The sequence below is a fragment of the Poecile atricapillus genome, chromosome 1 (genome assembly GCF_030490865.1).
Source record: "Poecile atricapillus isolate bPoeAtr1 chromosome 1, bPoeAtr1.hap1, whole genome shotgun sequence".
NCBI lineage: Eukaryota > Metazoa > Chordata > Aves > Passeriformes > Paridae > Poecile > Poecile atricapillus.
The window spans coordinates 88812682-88832640 of NC_081249.1; the positions used below are offsets into that span (position 1 = coordinate 88812682).

At 50.6% G+C, this 19959-nt stretch overlaps 1 protein-coding gene across 1 annotated transcript; it reads left to right on the plus strand.

Moving 5' to 3' along the window:
- The first annotated feature begins 6557 nt into the window (after nt 1–6557).
- ACRBP (acrosin binding protein) lies at nt 6558–18493 on the plus strand. Its single transcript, XM_058840078.1, has 11 exons — nt 6558–6901; nt 7475–7613; nt 8376–8640; nt 11314–11408; nt 11512–11614; nt 11833–12109; nt 16938–17082; nt 17260–17439; nt 17546–17713; nt 17789–17875; nt 18355–18493. Exons 1-11 carry the CDS (start codon nt 6558–6560, stop codon nt 18478–18480), a joined length of 1929 nt encoding a protein of 642 aa, XP_058696061.1. The 3' UTR covers nt 18481–18493.
- Nucleotides 18494–19959: the final 1466 nt, after the last annotated feature.

The following is a 19959-nucleotide window of genomic DNA, read 5'->3' on the forward strand; positions in this document are numbered from 1 at the left end:
ATGGTGAATGTGGTGCAGCTTTTTCATGTAGCAGTCCTGTCACTAAGAAGTGACATTCTGCATAAGTCAGGTTTGAAAATGTACCTAATGTACTTGAAGAAAGCTACTGAGCTTTCCAGTGGCTATGAAAAATACCTGTCCCTGCAGTCATGCCCTCACGAGAAGGGGAACATTGATTCCCACTATTGTTTGATCATTTTCTTCATCAGTTGCCTTCTCTTAAATGAGGAGGAGTGGACGTGGCGAAGGCCAACCCTCACTGCCTGCTGGGCAGCACAGCTGAGAAAATAAGCCATCAGGACAAACCACATGTCTCCAAGAAGGTGGATAGGTTTTCCAGACACCCTGATAGCTTGCTTCCCAGGAGGTCACAATCACCCTGTTGCCAGAAACTCTGGCTGCTGTTACTAACATAACATTAAGCTCCAAAACAATTCCTGAAGATCTGAAGGTCTGTAGTGTCTGCAGGTAACTGAGGAGATGGCCCCTACTGAAACTCCTCTTTATCAATTCCATTGGCACAGCCTGGAGACTGACAAACCAAGTCCTCTTCCTTCTTGTGGTCTGCTCCTCAGGAAGGTTTAAGCCTTTTATCTGAAACATGGAACATTTTCCTCACCCAGATAACTTGTATGAGGATCCATGGAAGATTTTGCTCGTTTAGTTATGAAGCCAAAGCTCTGCTCGGGTTCAGAGGACAGTGTGGGTTAAGATCAGTGCTACTCCCACTTTGTCATTGCACAGGGACCCTGGCAGCCATCAGCTCAGGAGCTGGTGTTTTCTGTTCAAGTGAGTTAGCGCTGAGTCAGTCTTCGCTTTGGCCTTGAGAAGGGATGTTCATTCTGTTTTTCTGTGCATACCCAGGCTGTGGCTTATATGGTTTGTGGTACCCCTGCCACAGTCTGAATCTCAGTCCCCAGACTGTATTACACCACTTCCTGGGGCTTCCTTTCTTAAACAGAGATGAAGCAAATTTTGGAAGGTATTGGCTGCATCTCTGGTATGGTTTTAGTAGCAGGGAGACTCTCCCATGATCCAGTGGGTGAGCACGCTGTGGCAGAACTGATCTCTTCAGCTGAGGGTTAGTCAGACATCAACTGGTGCTCAACTGACAGAAGAAATGGTGGATATGGCCTGAACTGGAAAATGGGCTTTGGGCAGAGTGCAGGGGTGATGGAAACTGGGATGGAAACTGCTCCAAGCAGCTTGGTTTTGAGGGATACAACATGGGATTTTATGGCCAGCATTAGCAGCAAGCTGTCCAGGAATTGTGGGCCAGAGAGGTGTTTGAAGCACAAGCCAGCAGCAAGGAGCATTCCAGGGACTTCTGCTGCCACTGAGGGAATGCTCTGACCAAAATTTGGATAAAACCTGGTCATTTTTAAATGCCTTGCAAGTATAAACGTAAATGAAAGCACATTAAAAGCTAACCTTGGAAGAGAAGGAATAAGGGCAGTGGCTGTGCAATATTTAATCACCAGAGGAGGAAAAGAACCAGTAGAAGTTAAAAAATACAAAGTACAAAAATGAAGCCAGTGAGAACAAAGCCTGTAAGTGACAAGGCTGGAAACATGAGCAGCTTTTTTTAGAATGCCTTTTGTTTTTGACATAATTGAACATGGCACTTGTCCATTACCGACTGCAAGACAGCAGAATTGTTTGTAATGAGAGGAGGGGAAGTGTTCTGTAAATATTTATTCTGTGTTGGTGCTGGTGTCATATGGGGATGGTGTACTTCCTAGGCAAACAGTAAAGAAGGGTTCTAAATGGCACCTCTTCGGCAAAGACTTTTTTGATCATCAGTCCTCAATAAATGGTGTTTGTCGTCCTGTGAAAGCCACCCGGAGGCATCTGTGGGCTGATCTCTGTCAGAGTCAGGACTGCTTGGGAAAACCTACAAGGCTGGAAAAGAGCCAGCTCTGTTCTGGTTCTTAATGATGTCAAGAAGGCTGCCACAACAGTCCAGATGTGAAATACTGGAACAGCGGGGAAGTAAATTGCTTCTCTCTAAAACAAGCAAGAAATCCAGGTCAACAAAATAAAATCAGTTAGAAGGGAAGTAGCCAAAGAAAAATCTGTCAAAAATTACTTGAATTTTTTTTATTAAGATCCTTGTTAATAGTTACCTGGATCACTGTAGTGGTAATGGGATCTGAGAAGTTTACTTCTCCTAGAATTGAAGTGCTTAAAGCAGGGATATACTCAGTTAAAGTAATCATGAACTCCGTTACAGAACTGGCTAGCTTGCAGATTTCCTGGAACAGCTGTCAGTGCCACATAAACACTTTCTAAAACGGTGCTGGAGAAATTGCCCCTTTAGAGTGATTGGAAATATCCTAGCTGATGAGTGAAGTCAAGTCTGAGTTTCAGCAGGCTGGAGCCATGGAGCGTGACAAGAGGGAAGAATTTTGCAGCCTTGTTAAGCCCATTTATTAATAATAATTGGTCATGCACACAAACGACCAATTTATCTTGCCCAGTTTGATTGCCCCATCTGTGGGCATCATTCCCGAGCAGCTGGGCAAATCTGCTGACAAGGATGTTCAGCAAAGTATTCCCCTTTCCAGCGAGCGGACGTGCTCCCCAGGCTCCCATCCCTCAGGCTCTGCCACCGCCATGTCCATTGCATGATGTGCGTGGAAACCATCCCAGCCATCGCCTTCCATCACTGGGACCACCTTCCTCTCCTGCTTTTCAATTAACTCACCCCACAGCTCAGTGACACCCAGCCCTTCTTAAAGCACTCTTAAAGTATTACTTACTTAACCACCTCTCAGAGCTGGGTGATGGACACTCTCTCACCATCATGTATATTCAATTCAAACGTGGCCCAAATCGGCCCAGAGGTCTCAAGCTGGCAGTGGAAGACATTCCCAAGAGACAGCTTGCTCATACAGACTGAAAATGAGCCCATCTCCTCCCAGATCTGGCTGGTTTGAAAACTTCTGAGCTGTTCTGCTTTTTATAATCAACTGCAGCTCTGCCTTCTCCCTCCCAATGTGAAGACATTGAGAGCCTGAGTGGCAAGATCTGCTCTAAAGATCTAGCAGTAGGCAAGGGACACTGCAGCACTGAAAGAGTTAAAGACTAGAAGAAATAGAAGAAAATGAAATGTCCTACCTTTCTTTCCAAAGACAACTGAAGGAAGTTTCTCCAACTTTACTTCCTATCAGTTACAGTATCAGAAGAAATATAGCTGTTTTTATCCAATAAAATGAATTTCATTTATAAAAATAGTCAAACATCTTGATTAATTTATGCTAATTTATGTTTATTTTTCTGAATATATAAAAGAAACTAGGAGTGTTAGTCTTAAAAAAGCACATTTGTGCCCAAGGCTTAAGGACAGGCAAAGCTGTGACAAACACTAAGCTCCTACATTTTGGTGTGAAAGAAATGTTCAGCGAGGTGTCCACTTTGGTCTGTTTTTGCAGGTGTGCAATTTAATTTCAGTGGGCTGGGTTGCTACCACTGAAGAAACAGCTCATTCAAAACTGAAACCCCATCTGGGAGTAGGAAAGGAATTATTTTTTACACATTGACAACAAGCAAGGGAGAGAAGTGTGACCCTGAGATTTCCTCGTTCTGAAAGCCTGAATGATGCAGTCATTGGAAGAAGCCATTTACTCACCACAGAAAGACTGAGGTGGGAAGAAGCCTCTCTGGAGCTTTGTAGTCCAAGCCCCTGCTCACACTAAGGATAAAATTGTGGTTGGATCAGGTTGTTCTTGCATGAAACAAACCTGCCTAAAAAGACTACAGCAGTTTGTTCAAGCAGGCTTTTATGTATCCACTCGTTTTAGTTTGTATTAATAATTCAAGAAACCATTTTTAAATGCTGTTTTTGCAATCAATTAAATATTCCATTTTCTAAATGTCAAGTAAAAAATGCTTCATTCACTATTTCCTAACAAAATAAAATGTAAATTAAGTATTTGAATTAATGCACGTTATAACTGTGCGGTGCTTGTACAAATGTGAATAGATTAACATATCTACCAGGTTAAAAAGAGTGCCAATTTTAATGTAAAGTCTATATTTATCAGCATATTCACATAGCTCTTCAGTAAACCCACTGAAAATAAAGTACAAGTGCAGAATTAAGATGATTTAACCTGTGAATAAAGCCAGCAATTCAGAGAATTTTGGTTTGAATCAGAACGCTCCCAGGTGCTTTTGTCTGTGGAGATGGGCATCTGTGCCCTGCTCAGCATGGGCTGGTACCTACAGCCCTTCCCACGGGGTGAAGGTGTCCAGCATTGGGATCTTGCAGTAGTGTTTGGATGTGTTAGTGCTGGACTGGAAGGGGGTCTTTGCTTGTCTGCTGTGCGATGGCTCTGAGGCTCCTTGGCAGGGCTGTCCCCTCTGCTGAGAGGCTCCTCTGCTCTGTCCAGCTCCTTGAGTGAACAGAGCGAGTGTCCCCCTCCTCTACCCACTCCTTTAGGTGTGTGTTTTACTAAATGCAGGTACCACACCTTCCTTTGGTGCGCTGTGAGGAATGCACAACCTGGCGTGTCTCAGGGGCTCTGTCAGCCCCTTCCTGAGACCACCCCAGCATCTACACAGAACTGCTCATGGCCTCTTCCCTAAGCAGCCTGCTCTTTCATTTCTGGCAACACACCTGCCAGGTGGCTTTGGAAGCATTTTCTATCATCTCTGCTTACATTTCAAACTATTTAAGACACGTGCTTTCTGGGGATGCTGCTTGACAAGCCACTGGAATTTGCACGTAATCTTTGTGGCCTCCATCTTTATAGGGTTTGGAGCTGACCAGACATCCTCTCCCTGCCCCAAATCCCTCAGTTTAACTCACTGTGCTGACACTGGGTTTGTGAGCCACGGTCCTGGAGTTTCCAAGAGGCTTTTCGTCATTGCTGCTGCTGGTGGTGTTTGTGGTGGAACATGCAGCACGGAAAATGCTGAGAAATAGCCGAAGCATCTGAGACAACAACAAGGAAGAGGAGCTCATCTTCTGAAGGGTGGTCCCTCACAAACCAGACAGGCTCTTACAAAGCTCAGGGTTGACATGCAATCGGATAGCAACATGGAAAACACCACTCCAGCGGGTTCTTGCCCCATTGTTGCACGTCCCTGCTGCTGGCTCAGGCGCTCTGTAGGCCTGGGGGTCCCAGCTGGCACTGGAACAGTGGCTGCAGGAAACTCTGTTGTGTGGCAGCCCTGAAAACAAGGGTGCAAATCTGCCTCACTGCAAAAATTACACGGCTTGTAATGTGTCATTGAAGGTAGGGCCTTAAAGGTGCCAAGTGAACTCTCAGAAATCAGAAAATGCTGGAATTAACATCACCCCCGTGCTCCGCATTGCTGACAACTATAATTGCTCGATGCAGCAGTAGCGAGTAGACTTCCCCCAGCCTGCAGCATTGATGCATCGTGTACAAGTCACTGTTCCCTCCTCTTCCCTCCCCCAGAGATGATTTTTGTTTTGCAAAGATTTGAAATGCAGATGTCCCACAGCCAGCTGGCACACACCTCATCAAACAGCCCAGCAGTGCCTCCTGCTCTCGCAGCCTCCCAACCCTGCTGGGCGCATGCCAGAGACTCACTGGTTTCTACAGAGTCCACTAGTGGACTGTGAGTTTTCTGAAGGATTCTGACAACGTGAACCAAGTCCAGGATGTTCCACAGTGCATGAGGAGTAGCCAACATCCTCGCATCTGTAACCACCTTTCCAAATAAGCAGTAGCTCCCCACAGGTGTTGCTACCAGAGCCCTGACCAAGGGGGACTCCTTTGACAGGTCCCCCTTCTTTTGCATTCATTCTTGTTTCCTGTTCTCATTTGCCATAAATCCCTTGCTGGCACCTGAAGACACAGGCAGTGTACCCAGCATCTGCCAGATATCAATAACACTGTGTGGCATTTCCCAGAGAAGCTGCGGGTGCTCCATCCCTGGCAGTGTTCAAGGCCAGGTTGGATGGGGCCCTGAGCAGCCTGGTCTAGTGGGAGGTGTCCCTGCCCATGGCAGGGGGGTTGGAATTGGATGATCTTTAAGGTCTCTTCCAACCCAAACCATTCTATGATTCTGTGATTCTGTGACATGCCACATCGGTTTGCTTTCCTTAGTCCCACATTTCCATCAGCCAGTGAGGTCAGCACTGAACTGCTCTGGGAAGCTGCTCAGCCAGGGTGACAGAACTCAGCCTTGGCTCTTTTCCTGCAGAGAAGTGGAGGTGATTAACAGAGCTAGGGAGCTGAAGGCCATGCAATTGTCTAAAATCAGCTAATAAGCAATATGTCTCAAGCTAAGTAATGCAAGGCTAGGAGCTGCCAAAAATATGCAAGCTCCAGCAGTGTTGCCTGTTCTAATGCGAGTATCGAGAGCTAGCTGGAAAAACTCTCCTGATCATTGTTTTTCTAAAGAACTGAAAAAACATTCAAAATTCAGCAGTGCTTTTAAATGGCCAGGCTTCAAGCTTCTCAGAAACACTACTTTCCCACAAGACAGAGCAAAGTACAGCTCGTCTCCTGCCAGGCCCCGCAGAGCTACGCGCTGCCACCGCCACCAGACACCTCCTGAACTGCGAGCTGAGAGCCTGCATGGCCACAGGGCATGATGTGCCAGCCCTGCAGCCGCAGCCGGTGCATCAGCAGAGCCGCTGGAATCTCCCCGGATCTGCGGCAGGAGCGGCTCCAGCAGCAGAACCCCGCTGCGAGCTCCGGAGCTCGGCCCCGCTCTGCCCGCAGCTCCTCCTGGGCTCCTCCCCGGAGCCGCTCCGCAGAGCCGGGGGTGCCGGGGGGGCTCTGCTGGGCCCCCCGACTTCTGCTCACGCCTGCAGCTCCCGGGGCTGCTGTGCCAAGCGTTTTCCTGCCAGCTGCTCAGCCGTGCTGCTTGCGGCCGTGCCTGTGCCTGTGGAAGCTGTGGCAGGCACCGGGGATGCTGTGTCCGTGCCCTGCGCTTCAGGTGTCCCAGCGCTAGGAAATGGGCACGGCTGCGGATCCCCCTCAAGTCAGTCCTTAGGGCTCTGGGCACTTCTGCTCTGGTGGTCCCTTTTTGCTGGCAGCATTATTCCTGCTTTCTTCCTGGGAATGCTTTGCAGAGCAGAGAGAGGTGCTGAGGGCACCTGTGCCAGGAGAGGAGGAAGAGCAGCTGCTGCTCCCTTGACTCCCCGGGAGCTCACAAAGTGCTGTGTCTGCCTGGGAGGGATCAAACCAGCTTCCCGACACATCCTGAAGCAAGCCGGTGCTGGGACGCTCCTGGGAAGACGTGGGTGCTTCTCAAACCCGTGCAGATGGAACAGATGCTGCCTCCTTTCCCCCTCGTGAAACAATTTGGGTTTTAAGATACCCCATAGGTATCACTTTTGGAGTACCCCCAGCCTCAGATCAGCCTGGCCAGACCTCAAATGCTGTTGTGGGTCGTTCCCAGCCACCAGCGTGTCCCCAAATAGAGGGAGAACCTCCCAGTTTGGCTCCCGCTCCCTTGTCCCTATGAGCCTGGCGTGTCCCCTCCCTAGGGGCGCCCAGAGCTCCGGCTGGCCCCTCCGCGACACCGGCCCCGGGTTCCGATTGCGGTGCCGTGGCCAGGGAATGGTTCCACGGTTGCCAAGGGCAGGAGCCGAGCGCTCAGACTCGCCGCCCTGCCCTGCTCGGTGTGTGAGGGACTCCCAGGCGGCCACCGAGCAGCTCCGTGATGCTGCAGCCCGTGGCACACACATCGCGGCTCCTCTGGCTGCTGAGTAAGTGACCGCCCCGGCAGGGCCACCTCAGGGCCTGGGGCTGGAGCCGCTGCTCTGCTGCTGCTGCCGCATCCCTGTCTGTCACCAGAGCCGTGTCAGGGGCTTGGGGTGGGGATCGTGCGGAGGCAGCAGGAGAGGGGGCTCGGCGGGAGGCAAAGAGGGGAGGGAGGAGATGGAGGGATGTCCCCCTGGACAGGGATGTGTCCACAGCACAGTGCAGGGGGCAGGGGAGCCACCACCACTGTGGGTGCCTCTGGAGGCTGGGACTTTTGAGGGGAAAAATAAAAAAAAAGCACATCAATACCCTCCCCCTATCCCCCCAAAAACACCCAAACACAAAAAAACCCAAAAAAACAGAAAACATCAAACACACAAAAAAACTCAACCTCCCCCCACAAAACACACATATAAAAAGGAAACAACACAACCAAAACAAAAACACTTCCCCCCCAATCCAAACCAAGCTCAAAATAAAATCTGACTTTTAAAGGGGTTTTTTTGGTTTTTTCTTTCCTCTGTATTCTTTCCCCGCCTTTTCCCTGGGCCTCCTGGTTACCCCAGCGCCCTGCAGGCAGGGATGATGGATGGAGACCAGGCCGGCATCTGAAGTGTTTGTCCCAGCACTCTGTGCCAGCAGACAGGGGCAGGCCAGCCTGCTCCTCCATTTCCACCCGCTCAGGTGGCAGGGACAGCGCAGCCCACGGCCCGTGTTTGTCCCGCAGGTGTGCTGAGCTTGCCGGCGGCCGCTGCGGCTCCGCCGGTGCTGCCGGTGCCGCCGGTGCCGGGCAGCCCGCTCTCGGACAGGGAGTACCAGCAGTTCTTTGCCAAGCTGCACCCGCCCTGGCAGGCAAACATGTTCTGCCTGCTGCGCCAGGCCTACGGCTGCCTCAACCACGACATCCGGCGCCTGGACCAGGAGGAGAACCACGGAAAAATCCCCGAAGGTAAGGGCATCACCAGGCTCAGAGGAGCACGTGGACCCCGCTGGAGCTGCCCCAAAATGCCACAGGATTGTGGGAATGGGATGGCTTGGGTTGGTCAATATAGCCCAAAAAGCGGCTTGGGGCAGGCACTAGCCTGACTAGAGCGCACTGGTTTTTGTGGCCTCTCTGAGCATCCCTTTCAGTGCTGCACCACTCTCCTGGAGAAAAAACAAACCTTTTCCCAAAGGGCTGCCCTAACCTAAGCAGCAATTTGCACGGTTTTCCCCCCACTCCATGTGTTGTCTGGCATCACCAAAAAGGGTTTTTTCTCTTGTAAGGTTTCCTTCAAGCCCTTGTGGGCTGCTGTGACTCCTCCTCTTCACCCAGCTGAGCAAGCACAGCTGTCCCAGCCCCTCTTTACAGGTCGTGAGGCTGAAAGCCACAGCCCCTCCAGTGGCCCTTCCTTTCTCCACATCTCTGTTGGTGAGGTGGCAGGAGGAAAAACTGGCCACAGTCTTCTCAAGCTCAGTGCAGCTCCTCATCTCTTACCAGCTCCTTCCAGCTTCATCTGAGGGTTAATGCGGAATCTTGGCTCATGGGCTCTCGTAGGTCTTTAAGAAAACTTGAGATGATAAGCTGCCTTTTTAAGTGTTTAACATTTCAGGAGCCAAGAAACATCCCGGTTCAGAAAGCACCATAGCAACAGCACCCTTCAGATCTCTGCAGTCATATTTTCCCTGCACCCCTGCATCAGAGAATTTAAGTGGTATAATTATATCTGTGCAGCTGAAAAACTTGGGACTACTTCTGTTGTATTTTTCTTCAGAGGAAAAAAAAATAGAGGCAATTTTCTCATAAAAAATATGTCTTTATATTTAGATATGAACGTCAGTGAGCTGAATGATCAGCCAACTGCTTATTTGGACTGCAGCTTGAGGGCAACTATTTCTTGCTGGTTTCTGCAGCTGTGTTGGGGGAACAAGTCCCACCCCACCCACCCAGGGATGGGTCCTATGCTCTTCACCCACTTTTGGGCACCTGAAATCCACTGTGCATGGGTGCACCCACGGTCTGTCCCTAGTTTCTCTCCTCATGGTGCCCAATTCCCCAGCACTGCTCTTTGTCATGTCCAGACACACTCCCACTGCTGCTGCCTTCAGAGACTCACTTGTCAGGAGCAGAAGCATCTGGAAATGCCAGAAGATGGGACAGTTTTGCAGGCTGCCCTCTTTACCTTCTTTTCTCCCATCCCTCAGCCTAACACACCTATCCAGCAGAATATATTCCCCTCTGTGTTACCTTTTTTCCCAGTTTGGGGGATATTTTGGCACATTTCAGCCAGCCTGAGAGCTGGAACAGATGTGGCAGAGTGTGTGCCCTCTCATGTTTAGCTCCTGCTCTCCCCACAGATCTATGGCAGTGCTGTCTACACTCAGATATGAGCATTAATTGTGCCCATTCAGGTGTGGTGCTGAGGAAGGCAATCACTTTAGCTTTAAACAAAGGAGAGTGTGAGGATCTGGAGTGCTCCCTACAATATCTTGTGCTTTAAACAAGGGATGGGGTTCTGAAGTTTTCCATACAAGTTGGGCATTTTTCTGGGCTGGGATCCCGGTGTAGATCTGAAATTCTGCTTTTGATGGCGCAGCTGTTTGCTCAGCACAAGAAATGAGTACAGAGTAAAGGATTCCTGAGCAATATCAGGAGAGCAGTGCCCTCCCTCTGAGCCAGCACCCTGTTCTCACAAGACCCTCTGTGCCAGCCAGGCTATGCACTCCTAGAGCAGAGGCAGCACAAGATCACCCAATTATTCAGCATTTTCTGCTCTCCTGCACACCCTTGGCTTTCCTGCAATTGCTGCAAGAGCTGTGTCCCTGGAGCCAGTGTGCTGGCAGTGCTGGTCAAGATTGCAGAGTGTGTGTGTACAGGCACAGGCTTTGCCAGCAGCATCCTGGCCCCATGGACCCTCCTCCATCCCCTGCAAGGCTGGAATCAATGTCAAACTATATTGCCCTGAAGAATTTGTCTCCTCTAGAGCCATCTGCCTGGAGAAGCTGTGGCAGCCCCATCCCTGACCCAAGAAGACCAGGCTGGATGGGCCTTTGAACAACCTGGTCCAGTGGAAGGAGTCCCTGACCGTGGCAGGGGACTTGGAACTTGACAGTCTATAAAGACCCTTCCAAACCACACCAAACCAAACCAAACCAAACCAAACCAAACCAAACCAAACCAAACCAAACCAAACCAAACCAAACCAAACCAAACCAAACCAAACCAAACCAAACCAAACCAAACCAAACCAAACCAAACCAAACCAAACCATTCTCTGATTCTCTGGTGCTCCCAGGCCTGGTCTGGTCATCTTTTTAACCTTCTAAGTCACTACTTGGCATTTTTCTCTTTTTTAAACCCAGCAAGAACTAATAACAAAAGCATCAGATCCTGGAAACAGTGTCTCTGTCATAGGAAAGATAACTGTGTGAAAAAGGGCAGAAGGACAAAGCGAAACCCTCAGGGGGCTGAAGGGAAAAGGGATGTGGTGCCTGGAATGGGGAGCTCTAACAGCCCAGGGCTGTGATCTCCACCTGGGGGCACACAGCTTGGACTTGTCCTGTGTCCACGAGCTGCCACCTGAGAGGGTCCCCATCTCTTGGTGCACCCAGGCCTGTCTCCATCCCACATCTCTGTCTCTAGGGCCGATCTGCACTGAATTTCCAGAGGTGGTGCAGTTCCAGACCTTCTGCCAGTTTGCTCAGTATCGCTGCCTCAAACAGCAGTTCTTCGTCAAGGTAAGGGCTGGGATGTGGGGAGTATCTCTTGGGAAATGGAAAGTGAGGAGGAAGGGAAGATAGCACAGTGAGAGTTGTGTTTCTCCCTCTCTCCTCCACGCAGCGAGTCCCATGTTTGGGTTGGTCTCTAACAAACCCTTCCCCGATGGAGCCATCCAGCACCCCAGACTCCTCGGCAGCGGACAGAGGCTCCCCTGTCACACAAGGTATGGCTGCACTGAGCTGTGCTGGGCACCCCTGCTCACCTGCTGCTCTCCTGTAGCTGCTCTCCACCCCTGCAGCTTTCTGTCTGTCCTCCGAAAGCCGCCCTTGACCGCTCCATCCCTCTGTCTCACCACTCAGAAGAGGGCTTTTCTGTCACCTGCTGATGCCCTGCTGCAGGACAATGTGGAAGACCTTCTCCAGTTCTCTTGTGCTCTGTTAGGTCAGAAACCATGGCAGACAAAGCACCCCACAGCCACGCCAAAGGTGCCCACACCCCGGCAGAAGAGTAGGACTACGCACCCACCGACTCCCTGGGCTACCACCTCACCTTCCAGGGTGGAATCCCCTGAGGAGCAAAGCCTGAGGAAAAGCATCTGGCAGCTGATCCATTCAGCCCTCTCCTTGGATGCGTCCTTGGAGACCAAGAACTCCTCTTGGAACCTCACCAGCTTGGGCCCAGGACACACAGTGAAGTCAGAAATCCACCCCCGAGGCAGGTGAGGGGAAGGCTGCTCTTTCTGGGCACCACACCCCACCCGTGCAGGGCTGTCCAGCCCCAGGGCATCCACATCCCTGCTCGGAGCAGGTGGTGAGTGTGGGCAAGTGCTCTGGAGCAAGCTGTCCCATCCAGAGCAGGAATGTACCTGGGGAGCCCTCCCTCCAGCACCCAGGGAGAGGGTGATCCAGCACTGTTAGTGCCTGAAAATGGCACTGTCCTTGCATCCTGGGCAATGGGGAGCAGCAGCCACCCTGGGCTAGGAATCAGCCGGGAGCACAAAGCTGTGCAGGGCCGCTCCTTCTCCTCAAGCACACACACTTCTCTGCACTCTGGATGTGTGCACAGCACTTCCTAGGGTGTTTCTGGTTCCCCATTCTGTTTTGGAGGCAGCATTGTGGCAGTTCAGCACAGTTCAGGCTGGCTTGCTGCAACCCTGTCACACACCCCCCTCAGTTCCTCTGGCCTATGGATGCATTAGGAGCTTACGGAGCATGTTGAGCTCTTCTCAGCTGCTCTGCCAGGATCTGTTTGCTTCTGTCCTCAGGTAGCTGGGACTGGTGACAGAGAAAAGACCTCCAAAAAGATATTGTGCTTTCACTCAAATTTCCTTTTTGACCTTTTAGTACCTTGTGGCTGAGGACCATTTGCTTTGACTGACATGCAAATATTATTTTGCTTACCAAGAGAAAAAAAAAAAAAAAAGAAAGAAAAAAAAAGAAAAAAAAGGGTGTCTAGATGCGGTTTTCATGGAGAAGTCATTTTGGTTTCGCTCTCTTGCTGGCCAGTGATGTTCCTGTAAGCACACAGATTTTGTGCCTGATTGCATGTCTGTGGTTTCTCTTGAGCACGCTGCATAGCACTGCCACAGTGCAGCCACAGATTCCACTTCTGCATGCAAAGATGAGTTGCATCATGTTGTTAAAGCCATAACTGTCCTCTTGCAAGCCTCTAACAGATGTCATCCTCCTTCCTAATATTGTAGGAGGCTTTCATTGCCTGGATAAAGTTTTCCTGGTGTATGTGCTCTCCGGCAAAATTGTGTTTCGCTGAGGATTTCGTTCTCCCTGCCTGTGAAACTGAGCCTTGCTGTGACTGAGCTCTATTGGGATTACTGGGGGACTGCTGTGGCTGCAGATGACACTCTCTCTGCTGCTGCAGAGTGTCTCAAAGACACTAATGCTGCCTGTGTGTCTGTAACTGGCAGTCGAGCCCCATCAATCATGCTAAGCAAAGCTTAAACCCCACTGAGGATAAAAAGGCGAGATAGACCGCGCCTGTCGGCTTTGCCGCTCTCCACATCCCACCTCCTCTCACAGGAACTTGAAAGCATGACCTAAAAAAGGGGAAAAATGCCTGGAGGCATTTCCATCCCAGCAAGGGGAGCAATGCTAGGTGGGACTGGTCGTTGTGCAGAGGTGCCATTCAGCATCTGGTTTAACACAAGGTGGGCAGGGCTGTGATGGGCACACATCCCAGAGCTGCGTGTCTTCCCTGGGGTTTTATGTCCAGCAGGACATCCATCCTTTTATTCATCCCTTGTGGCTTGTGGCAGCTGCTCTGGCAGCTATTCCAGCTTTCATAGTGCCTGATGAGGCCAGCTGTAATCTTTAGAGGCAGACAGGGAAAGGGTAGTAAGACAAGAATAACCTGCAGCACTTTTCTGTGGTCTTTCTGGTAGTGGTGAATCATTGGGCGGGAGGGGGGAACAACAATTTCTGCACCTATTTTCTATTTTTAGTCCTTATTGTGCTTTCTGCCTTGTTTCCCAGTATTTCCTCTCCTCAGAGTTCCCTCTAAACCATGATTCAGTCTTGCAATAAGCCAAAGAGAGCTCTGTAGCCCTTGCCTTATAAAGCCCATGCAACTCTCATTTTCTGCAGCAACTTTCAGTGTCCCTTTAAAACACCCCCACGCTCCAGCTCTGTGCACACTACCCATTGATGAGATTTGGCATTTGGGTACATGGAAGGACATCAGCCTCCCTTCCCTGCTTTTCTGTTTGCACAAAGAATTGCATTTGCCCTTTTTCCCAGAGCTTCCCACTGCTGTGTTATTTGTCAGCTACAGCCCCTACACCCTTTCAGCATCACAGCTGTCCCGGATCCAGATCTGATTCCGCTGGTATTCGCGCTTGGATGCTCACCTGTGGTTCGTGTGAGCCCAGCTTCCCCAGCAAGGCTGCTCCAGCCCTCTCAGAATCCCAGAACTGTTAGGGCTGGAGATCATTCTGTCCAATCCCCTGACAAGGAAGGGTCACATAAAGCAGGTGACACAGGATCCTGTCTAGGTGGGTTTGATTTTCTTGGGAGGGAGACTCCATGACCTCTCTGGACAGCCTGTTCCAGTGCCCTGCCACCCTCAATGCAAAGAAGTTCTTCCTGATGTTGAGGCAGTATTTTTTCTGTTTTAGTTTATGGCCACTGCTCCTTATCCTGTGGCCAGGCACCACTGAAAAGAGTCTGGCACCATTGTCTTGGCAGCCACCCTTGGGATATTTATGTGCAGTGAGAGATACATACACTCCTGGTGACTCCCCCTCCTCCTCCTCCTGCCTTACCCCTCCAAACAGTCCTTGTGCTGCTTATCTACTTCAGCCCCAGAGGCTTTCATTTTAAGGCCAGACCCTTCATTAGAAATACCATCCCCAGAAAAAAAAAAAACTCCTTTTGAATTATCATCACCCATAACCAGCCCTGGCATGCAGTCAAAGATCTTTTTTTCTGTTTCTGAAGCTGTTAAGAGTGTCTTCTTCATAACTGGTTTTCGTTTCCTGCAGCAACCCCCTTAAATCAGAAGTTACCAAGTGCTGGAAAGCTGCTGTTCTCTCCTTATCTTCTTTTCTGCTTGCCTCAGGTGCTCACTGCACCTCAGCCAGCCAGTATCAGGAAGGTTCAGCAGCTGAAAGCTAATGGCCCAAATCCTTGTCATTACATGGTGGGAGAGGCAGATGCTGCTCACCAGAACTCTTCAGAGATAGCACCGAAGCAGGCTCTGTGTGTCCTTCCACATCCTGAGATGCCAAAGTATGATAAGCTGTTACCTGAAGTTTTCTCTTTCGCCTTGGATCAATTACTGATCTCGGCCCATGGATTCTTCTTAATCCTGGTGGGTTTTTTTCACATTCCCTTTGGATCTTTGCCTCACAGTACCTGTTAGGCTTTTTCCAGGGCAGTGCTTAGGACAGTAAAATGCAGAGGTACAAAGCTGGGGAGGGATTTGCATTAGGAAATCGCTTTAGATAGACCCATCCCTTTCCCTGAATCATGGTGAAACCTCTGTGCATCCACAAACAGCTCAGCAGCATGTCAACGAGTGGAGAGAACCAGCAGCAGTGCTGTTATACTCACCCAGAGGTGGTAAATCAGCTCATAAATTTGCAGCTGTGAGACCAGAAAACCTCACAGCAGAGATGGAGAAGGAAAAGGATGTGACAGAGACCACAGCAGAATTTCTTGGTCATTCTTGACTAAGCTTCTTGAGTTCTTTCAAACTCAGGCTGGTGGCACAACTCTGTGTTCTGTGAGACTCATCTCTTTTAACATTCAGGTCTAGGAATTGCCCTGACCTTGCACCCTGACCCTCCTGCTCAGGACAGGACATGAAGTCATGTCTGGTGAGCCCCAAAGAAAACAACAGTGCTATGTGGTGGCAGACTCCTCTCCTAACAGAAGCATCCAAACTTTTTTGGAGTCTCCAAACTGTGGAGGAAGCACCCATCAGCTGTTCCCATGCTAAACACCCTTGGTGTGAGGAAGATGCAGTTTGCTTCTGGTTTGAATGGATCTTGCCCCCAAATTCCAGTCACCAAAAGTCGTTACTCATCCACCTGCTGACAAGGAGAGCTTTCCAGCTGAAGCCCTCCTTGGTAAAAGGGCTGACTGACTGAGTGGGTACCCACTGGTGGATTTGCTCAGCTGAGTGATGCCTTTTTAGCTTCTGCCTCTAGGTGAAAGTTTTCCAGGCCTGAGGAAATCTCATCTTCAGGACCTTCCTTCAGGTTCTCCACCGCTTCTTTTTTTTTCTTCTTTTCAATGCTAATCTGACAGTCTCCAAGAAGTTTCAGCTATTCTCAGGAAAGCTTGTCCATACATGTTAGCCCATGCATGGATTTTAAGAGCATTTTAACATAAGCTGCTCTTCTTTACTCTCTGTCAGATCAAAGTTTGTTTATTTATCACTGGCTTTGTTTCCAGACACAAGAGGAAAATATCTAATGAGCATGTTTACCTCTTCTGCATCATTGATGATGACTGAAACCAACCATCCCTGTCTGCTAACAGTTGTGTACCATGTTTACAAATTCCATTGTTCCTAAGAGATCCCAAATATTCTCATTGCTCTGATCCCATTGTCCTGACATTTTCTACTTTTAGCTACCCATGTCAGTTTGGATGAACAGTGCTCAACAAGTTTTTCCCTGTTTCTGTCAAATACTTGGGAGGGAGGCTTAATATGTGACATTCTCCAGACCCAAACGGGGCTGCCCAACCTTCAACACTCAGCAGACAACTAACAAACATCTCCTCACTGTGCACTCCAATGGATGAAATTAGGCAGCAGCTGCTGCAGGGGCTCTGGGAAAGCTCTTCAAGCTGTGCTCTTCATCCAGTCCCTCTCACATGCCCCCAAATGCACAGCAACCCCGCTGCAGGCTCTGTGTCACGCCAGCATGTACAGACCCTGCAGAGAGACTCTGTGCAGTTTAGCCAAGAGTCCAAGGTTTCTTTGGGAAGGGATTTTTCACTTTGTTTTGGGATTGTTTTCAGTTTCTAACTAAAGATGCATCTCTTCAGTGTGTGACAAGGAATGAGATGACTCCCTCCTTCCCTTTCTGTCAGCCTTCTAGCCCTGCAGAACGATGAGGCAGTGCTGATCCTGTGCTACGCAGTGCTGGAGGGAGATTGCCTCTCCTCGATGCTCGCCACAGCCTGGAGGGAGATGGAGAAAAAAAACTTTGAGTTCGGAGACTCGGTAAAGACACCAGTGTCCACCTCTGGCCCCCACTGTGTGCAGGCCACCTCCTGAGAGAAGCTGACCTGGGTGACCAGGGAGGCAGGAATTCCAAGCCAGGAATATGGGAACTCCTCAGTCCCCTGTTTTGGGAGGTTCTTAGCCTCCTTTTCCCCCTGACCGCTGGATCCACCCCAGGTGTGTGACAACCTTGGGCGGCACCACTTGGACCTGTGCCCTGCCTGTGCTTTTTGCTCGCTGAAGAGGGAGCAGTGCCAGAACATCAAGACCCTGAACCGTGTTCACTGCGACTCGGGCAGCTTCTCCACCTACATCAACCCTCAGATCTCGGCCCAGCTCGGGGATGAGGAGGGCAAGGTACCGAGCGAGCTGTATGTCCTGCTGCTGTATCAGGAGGAGCCTGGACTGGGAGCTGGGGAAGGGGAGGAAGAAGCATGGCTCACTTTTTCCCACCCCTTTGCAGCCCATGTCCTCAGAGACCCTGGAGGGCTACAACATGGACTTTTTGAGAGGGATGAGTTTGGAGTACTGGTGCAGCCAGATGGCCATCTATGGCTGTAAGGAGCCTGCTGTGATCCTCTGGCTGAAGGCAGAGTATGAAGCCTTCCAAAACGGGGATGGTTCAGGAAAGGTGGGTGACCATCACTGGATGTTCCCATCCCCCCTTCTCCTCTTCTTTCTCTGACCTTCATTCCCTTGCCACCAGATCTGTGACTCGAGAGGAAATCAGCATCCCAGCTACTGCATGTTCAAGAGCTACCAGTGCCTCCTGAAGAGCATCTACAACCAGAGGGTGAGAAGCAGCCACGCTGCCTTTTGCACAGCCTGCTCTTCCATGTCTGGCCCCTCCACAGCCAGCCCTGAGTCCCTGCTGGACTCACTGGCCCACTGCTTTTCCTTCTAGGAGGACAGAACTGGGTGTATTTGGGGGAGGTGGCAGAACAAATAGAGGCCCCAGCACAACTGGGGTGTCAGTGGTGGGTGAGACTTGTACAGATGATGTGAGGGATGATATCCCTTAAGGGCAGGATCTCCCCCATCTGCTGGGAGCTTCCTAGGCAGTAACAAAAGCCCAAATCACCAGAGCAGGACAGAGGACTGGCCTGTATCCTAGCAAGCACACAGTTGAGCTGCCAGTTCAGCTGGTCCTCCCCTCTTCCCCCTGGTGCCCCCATCATCCCAGCCTCCAGATGCCATCCACCATGGAGATCTCTTTCCTTGGGGAAGGATGGGCAGAGGTACCACTCCCACGAACCCAGGCTCTCCTTGCAGGTGGCTCCCATGGAATGCAAGCCTTACAAGAGCTACCGGGTGCTGAGTGCAAAGGAGGGAGACGAGGAGGTGCAGCTGTGGCAAGAGATATTCCACAGCCTCTCCAAGCAGAAATCTGAAAGTTAATAAAGTTTGTAAAGACCTTCAAGATAGTCAAGGCCTTTGACCAAATACTACCATGCCCTCTAAACCATATCACAAAGTGCCACATCTACTTGTTTTTTGAACACTTCCAGGGATGGTGATTCCACCACTTCCCTGGGAAGCCTGTTCCAATGCCTGATCACCCTTTCAGTGGAGAAATTTTTTTCATAATATCCTGAACCTCCCCTGGCACAGCTTGGAGCCATTTCCTCTTGTCCTGTCACTGGTTGCCTGGGAGAAGAGACCAACTCCCACCTGGCTGCCCCCTCTTTCAGGGAGCTGTAGAGAGTGATCAGGGCTCCCCTGAGCCTCCTTTTCTCCAGGCTAAACAACCCCAGCTCCTTTAGCCACTCCAGACCCTTCACAGGCTTTGTTGCCCTTCTCTGGACTCACTCCAGCCCCTCCACATCTTTCTTGCAGTGAGGGGCCCAGAACTGGACACAGCACTCAAGGTGTGGCCTCACCAGTGCAGAATGCAAGACCAGTCACTGCCCTGCTCCTGCTGGCCACACTATTCCTGACACAGGCCAGGTGCCATTGGCCTTTTTGGCCACCTGGGCACAGCTGGCTCATGTTCAGCTCTGTCACCAGCACCCCCAGGTTCTTTTCCTCTGGGCAGCTTCCCAGCCACTCTGTCCCCAGCCTGTGGTGCTGCCTGGGGTTGTTCTGACTGAAAAGCAGGACCTGGCACTTGGCCTTATTGAACTTCACACAATTGGTCTCAGCCCATGGATCCAGCCTGTCCAGATCCCTCTGCAGAGCCCTCCTGCAGATCAACGCTCCCACCCAGCTTGGTGTCTCCTGCAAACGGACTGAGGGCCCTGGATCCCCTCCTCCAGATCACTGATAAAGTTTTTACCCAGGACTGGCCCCGTTCTGAGCCCTGGGAACCCCCCTGGTGACCAGGTGGATGTAACTCCACACACCACCACTCCCTGGTTTTTAACCCAGCACAGAATGCACCTGCTCAGGCTGTGGGCTGCCAGCCTCTCCAGGAGAATGCTGTGGGAAGTGGTGTCAAAGGCTTTATTGAAGTCCGGTCCACAACATGCACAGCCTTTCCCTCATCCCTAGGCAGGTCACCTGGTCATAAAAGGAGACCTTTTAAAAGGTCAAGCAGGACCTGCCTTTTCTGAACCCACTCTGGCTAGGGCTGATTCCCTGGTTGTGCTGTGGGATTGCACTTAGGATAATTTGTTCCATAACATTCCCTGGCACTGAGGTCAGCCTGAATGAGGAGAGCCTCACTGTGGCAGCTGCTGGAACTCCTCTTGGAAACATTTCTCCAGCCAAAGGAACAGCTGAGCACTGGAGAAGGCATTTCTTGCATGTCCAGAGTCGGGGGAGGGACCAGAGACAGGGACTCTCCAGGTCCCAGACACAGCATGGGAGCAAGAAGCTTTTGTGTGCACTTTGCCTTTCACTGCAGCTGGGGTTTTTTCTCAACTTTAGTGGTTTATT